Source organism: Onychostoma macrolepis, chromosome 12 (assembly GCF_012432095.1).
Source record: "Onychostoma macrolepis isolate SWU-2019 chromosome 12, ASM1243209v1, whole genome shotgun sequence".
Lineage (NCBI taxonomy): Eukaryota > Metazoa > Chordata > Actinopteri > Cypriniformes > Cyprinidae > Onychostoma > Onychostoma macrolepis.
The window spans coordinates 24,112,581-24,118,353 of NC_081166.1; the positions used below are offsets into that span (position 1 = coordinate 24,112,581).

At 35.5% G+C, this 5,773-nt stretch overlaps 1 protein-coding gene across 1 annotated transcript; it reads left to right on the top strand.

The window, feature by feature from the left end:
- Positions 1 to 4,132: 4,132 nt before the first annotated feature.
- Positions 4,133 to 5,407, top strand: LOC131550752 (QRFP-like peptide receptor). The gene has a single exon (XM_058793130.1). The coding sequence runs from the start codon at positions 4,133 to 4,135 to the stop codon at positions 5,405 to 5,407; it is 1,275 nt and encodes a 424-aa protein (XP_058649113.1).
- Positions 5,408 to 5,773: the final 366 nt, after the last annotated feature.

Here is a 5,773-nt window from a genome sequence, read left to right on the forward strand (position 1 = left end):
CAATCTAATCCAAATATCTGGTGGCGCTTTCAAATGGAACCTCTGAAGAATAAAGTGTGAAAGAAGCAGGTGGTGAATGAAAAATAGAGAGGGTGGCTACTCAAGCCACAAATAATCTTGAAACTGTCATGGACTAAAGTGCTGCTGTTGGTTTATGGTTTGAGGTCACTAGTCTGGGGAATGAGACCATCTGCAGAGATGAAGCCTGATCACTCAAGACTTATAAAACAGGAGAAACAACTGATTCCATTTAATTTCACATGACCCTCTTGACCGCAGTATTGTGCTGCTCTTTAAGAGTCCTGGTTCAAAAAGAATGATACTCCTACACTGCTTGACATATAATTAGGTTTTTGACACTCCGAAACATAAAGATGCATAACAAATTTGCCTTATTTTTGAGGGAAAGTTTTGCATGCATGTTCAACCTCAGTATAGTCAGTTAGGCTTTTTATGTCATGGTAAGTATGAATTCTCTTTTTTATCATTCATAATGCAATTGCGTCATACATCATTTAGTTGTACAAGAATTGCATTGGCAGCAAACTGTTCTAGAACAAAAAATTATGACAGTGTCACTGGACAGATATGGTTACAAACTTTACAAATTTTTTTTTTTTTTTTTGTCATATTCTGTTTGCTGTAACAGACGTGATTTGAAACACGCATCTTGCATTATTTGCTACTGAATTATAATGTTCTCATTACATATTAAAATGATCTTGTGTTTTTAAATATTGCATATATGGAAAGGAAATATTTACAACTGAAAGCATGAGATCAGGTTTTTGATTTGAACAAACGATCAGTTTTGATTTTATACTAAATGTATTGAAAATGTACACTTTGCATGTAAAAATAACCAAAGTGAATGAAGAAACATAAGATCAGTTAGATTAAACAATGAACGAGAAACTAAATAAAAAAAATGTTTGAACACTTATTTTGTATAGTGAAAAGGATACTTTTTGACATGATTGAAAACATGCTAAAATATTTTTAAAAAGTGCATTTTGGATGATCAGTTGCAACATTCGAGTAATAAGAGTTTTGCATGTGAAAACTGCACCAAAGCAATTAAAAAAACTTTTGAAGGTTAGTTTGAGTTTATAAATGTGTAGTTGTGTAGTTAGAATACTTGTGCTACATTAAAAGAGATATTTTGAAGAATGTTGGAAACCAAACAGTTGACTGTAGCCATTGTCTTCCATATGTTTGGTTACCAACATTCTTCAAAATGTCTTCCTTTGTGCTCAGCAGAAAAAAGAAACTCATACAGGTTTGGAACAACTTGAATGATGACAGAATTTTCATCATTTTCATTCACTATCCCTTTAATGAAATGGAGATATGGATAAAAAATCTTGTTATATGGTTTCTATGAATACTCAATTGGTTTATCATTGCGCTCACCTTGATTAATTCTTCCTCAGTCTGATTGTTGTTCGTGTAGACCTTAATTATATTGCTTCACTAAATCAATAATATGCTTTGCATATTAGAAATGAGATTTGCTTTGTCAAACTCTGTGTAATTCTAGACAGAGTTTCCTTCTTATGTTTGCTACTGAGAGCTAAGATTTCAAATACAACATTTGATTCTGTTCTTGTGCGAAACTGAAATGATGATTTAAAAACACACACACCCAAATATGGTGAAAAAAATCAGTTTATTTATTTATTTTTCACATTAGATGCACTTCAAGATGCATTTAAAATAAAAATGTATGCAATAAACTGCAAATAGAGAGTTTCCTATTATAAAGTTTCTCAAAATCTAGTGCAGATAAATTGCTTTGTGAAGGTTTTTCTATTTCAAGTGTTTTAATTAAAAAAAAAAAATCTTTTAGCAAAACTTAAATGAGTAATAAGGTTAAATTTATATTAAGTATCATGAACTAAAAATAAATATTTACAGCATTTATTTTTTTGTTCATGTTAATTTATGCATATTTTAACGTCATCATGTATATTTTTAGTTTATTTATTATGAATAACAGAATTAACAATAAACAGTTGTATATATTTATGTTTATAAATTACCATCATTAAAAAATTAAATTGTTGTTCATTGTTTTATTTATGGTACCTAATTCATTAAATTAATGTTAATAAATTGAAACTTAAAACCTTTTATTTTTTGAGCACAGACCTGTTCTTGCACTCTAAGAAATTTCTGTAAAAACAGTTTCACCTGTGTTTTGAAAATGGAAAAATGTCTTTGGAGCAGATTACTAGTACCTTTTCCATTTTTCTACATTCTTTTTTTTTTTTTTCTTACAGTGCCCAATTTAAATCTTAATAGTTTTAATAACATAAATGTTATTGACAGGAAAATGTAGGAAATTGCATCAAACAAGTTTAATGAAGTCATTTAGCCAGTGATAAAAACACTATTTGTCAAGCATGACAGTTTTATTATTAATAACAGCAGAACACAATAAGACAGCAATTGAAACATCTGAGAAGAATAATCACTGTGACCATTAAAAAGAGCTTATTGAGTGGGCGACAAACTGCACACCTGCAGTGCATTTAGATCATTGGATAGATCAGGCATTGCTTTGTGATGTAGGTAAAGTAACAAATATGTGGGCTATTTGTTGTGTCAGTGTTGAATATTGTCAAATAAATGTGCTTGCAAGACAGTGACGTTCAAATCACATCATTTGCCTTCCTGTCGACCTTACTCAAGCAATGTTCTTCTAGTGTTTGATATCACAAGCAAATCATTATTAGTTTTCTTATTAGTCATGCTGTAGGTTGGAGCTGACATGTCAGCATGATGTGAATGAGTGAATTAAAACACTTTGACAGCAGGCCTGTTATGTAAGTCTGTTCATCAGTGCTACTTGGTGGACTGGAACACTATGTGTTAGTTTTGAGGTGTGTGAAGAAGAAATGATTTTTCTTCTTTTTCCCCTGTTCAAAAATATTACCAGTTGCAAAGGCAATTAAGGCAAATGCACATTCATTTTTTTATTCATAATATATGCAATATAACACATGACTGTAACGTGGCATCGAGTGGCTTATTGCTTTTATAAACGGCGGCAACAGCGATATGATAAAAGACACAAATGTTCAATAGATAATTACATTTATTCATAATGAACGATTCTTCTGCCAAAAGATATAGCTAATTAGCCTCCAACTGGGGCTGTTTATAGAAACGGCTTCGAACATGACTAATGCAATCAGATTTTATACACAAAACTATTCATTTTATAATATGCGTTCATATTCTGTTAGTGGCTCTTTGAAATGTGCTGGAAATACCTATACCTGCAAAACTACTGTAAAAATGCAAAACAACTGACTGGACTGATTTGATGACCTAATATCGATTCAGCCCTAGAAACCGTTAATTTAATCAATAACAAAGCCAGTTAATTTAGATGCTACCACTAACTGCTAAGCAGCATTGATTTAAAGACAGCATGCTTTAAGTTTGTTAATTTGAAAATATGAATCAATGTGGATGGGTAAATGACATCTGGGGGACTACATGACAGAAAATGCATTTTCATGTTTATTATGTTTATCTCTACATTTGGTTAGTAACTCAGACAGATGTAACAAAGAGAAAGAGAGAGATTAGTGTGTGTGTGTGTGTGTGTGTGTGTGTGAGAGAGAGAGAGAGATAGAGAGAGACAGAGAGAGTATGTGCATGCATGTGTGCCCATAATTCTTCCTGTGTAGTGTCTGTTTGCCTTTAATGGAGGTGTGCAGCAGTAATACACACTCACACAGATACATATACACGTTTACTAAATGAGGACATTTCATTTACTTTAATTGTATTTACACAAAGCTAAATATACAGAATTATCTTTCCTATATTATTATATATATATATGTGTGTGTGTATGATAGATAGATAGATAGATAGATAGATAGATAGATAGATAGATAGATAGATAGATAGATAGATAGATAGAAATACATAATTCATACATTGAAGCTGCACTATATTGAATATTTTAATTAAACGCGACATTTAACAAGTTATGGAATATTTGAGTCTTTTTTCTTCAGTGAATCGTTGCTCTTTTATTATATTCTTGAGGGTGGGGGCGTTATGGAGATCCTCAAGAAGCGGATGGTCAGATGAAATGGCACATAGAGGAAACATGAACACCTCGAGCATTTACAGCACATTCGGACGCTTCTTCCCAAACAACTTTTCTATTTGGGAGCATCTCCAGAAGAACTGGACCACGCGTGATTTGACGCCTTTCTCCATCGACTTTCTGTTTGCGGGTCACGAACCGGACACTATAGTTTTAATGGTCATGTATGTGATATCTTTCCTGACAGGACTGGTGGGGAATATCATGGCTCTGTGGGTCCTGACGCGCCGGAGGAATCGCTTGTCTGGAGCTTCGGCCACCAGGAGACTCCTGGTCAACCTGGCGGTGTGCGACATGATGGTGGTGTGTGTCTGCATGCCGGTTAACTTAGGACATCAGGTGTATAACGCCTGGGTGTTTGGAGACTTTCTGTGTCGAGCTGTGCCGTTCGTTCAGGCCGTGTCCGTCTCGGCAAGCGTTCTGAGTCTGGCCGTGATCAGTCTGAACCGATACTACAGCGTCCACAGTCCACTGCACGCCAGGTCTTTCTTCACGGCCAGCAGAATGATATGCATGATAGCTGTGGTGTGGGTCGTGTCTTCTGCGTTATGTTTGCCGTTATTTTTCATGAACACAACTAAGACGCTTTCCCTTCTGGACGGGCTGCACACCGTGACGGTGTGCGTGGAAAGCTGGTCTAAAGTCAGACTGCGCCAGGGTTACAACTTTTTACTCTTCTGCGCGCTGTATGGATTCCCGGTGGTCTTTAACCTAATCATTTGCTTCCTGACCGTTTGGAAACTGAGTAGAGGAGGCACGGCATCAATATCAGATCCCAACCAGCTCTCTCTGACCTCTTCGACATCGCGCCTGAAAACGCGCAAGAGGATCTCCAAAATGGTCTTCGCGCTCGTGCTGCTCTTCACTTTCTCCTGGCTGCCACTCTACGCCGTGGACATCTGGATCGATTCCAACATCCCCAGCTCTCCCGATCGAAACGACGAGCTGAGCAACGTTGAGCATCATTGGATTCTCCAAAGCAGACCCTTTGCGCAATGGCTGGGTCTCACCAACTCGTCCCTCAATCCCCTCTGCTACTGCTTTGTTGGAAACTTGTACAGATCGGCCAAAAGGTTCAGAGAAAGCTACAGAGAGAAGATGTCTTCAGTCTTGAGCCTGACCAATAAATCTTCAATTAGAAATTCCGCGTCTAAAATCCAGCAGCGCAACTCTGGCTCATCCAGGAGATTTGCTCCGGAAACAAGGAGCTACACTGTTTTCAAGCTGACCAGAAGTAAAAGCGTGTCTTCGACGACCGTGTGTGAGAGTATTTGACTTGGGGAGCATGAGAATGCACAGACAGAGATGGAAATATTAATAGGGTGATGCTTTATAAATAACTCTCATTGATAAGTCATTATCAAACATCATACGCTGCTTAATAGAGTAGTAGTTGATGTACATTTCAGTCTAAATATATTTTTTTAAAGTTTCTTTGCAACACAATAACATGCTTCTATTTTGCATCTATTTATTATTTGCTTTTTTATATAATTAAAGACATTTTTTATTAAAAAAAATATTTCCAGCATAATTTGAATTTGAAGAGTATTTGACATGTGTCTTTTTTTCCAGTGTTGGCTTAGACATATAATGCATAATTGTTCATAAATTAAAGATGTTTTAAAAAGGTATTATTAA

Coding starts and splice junctions, on each gene's coding strand:
- LOC131550752 (XM_058793130.1), top strand. CDS start 4,133: ATGAACACCTCGAGCATTTACAGCACATTCGGACGCTTCTTCCCAAAC.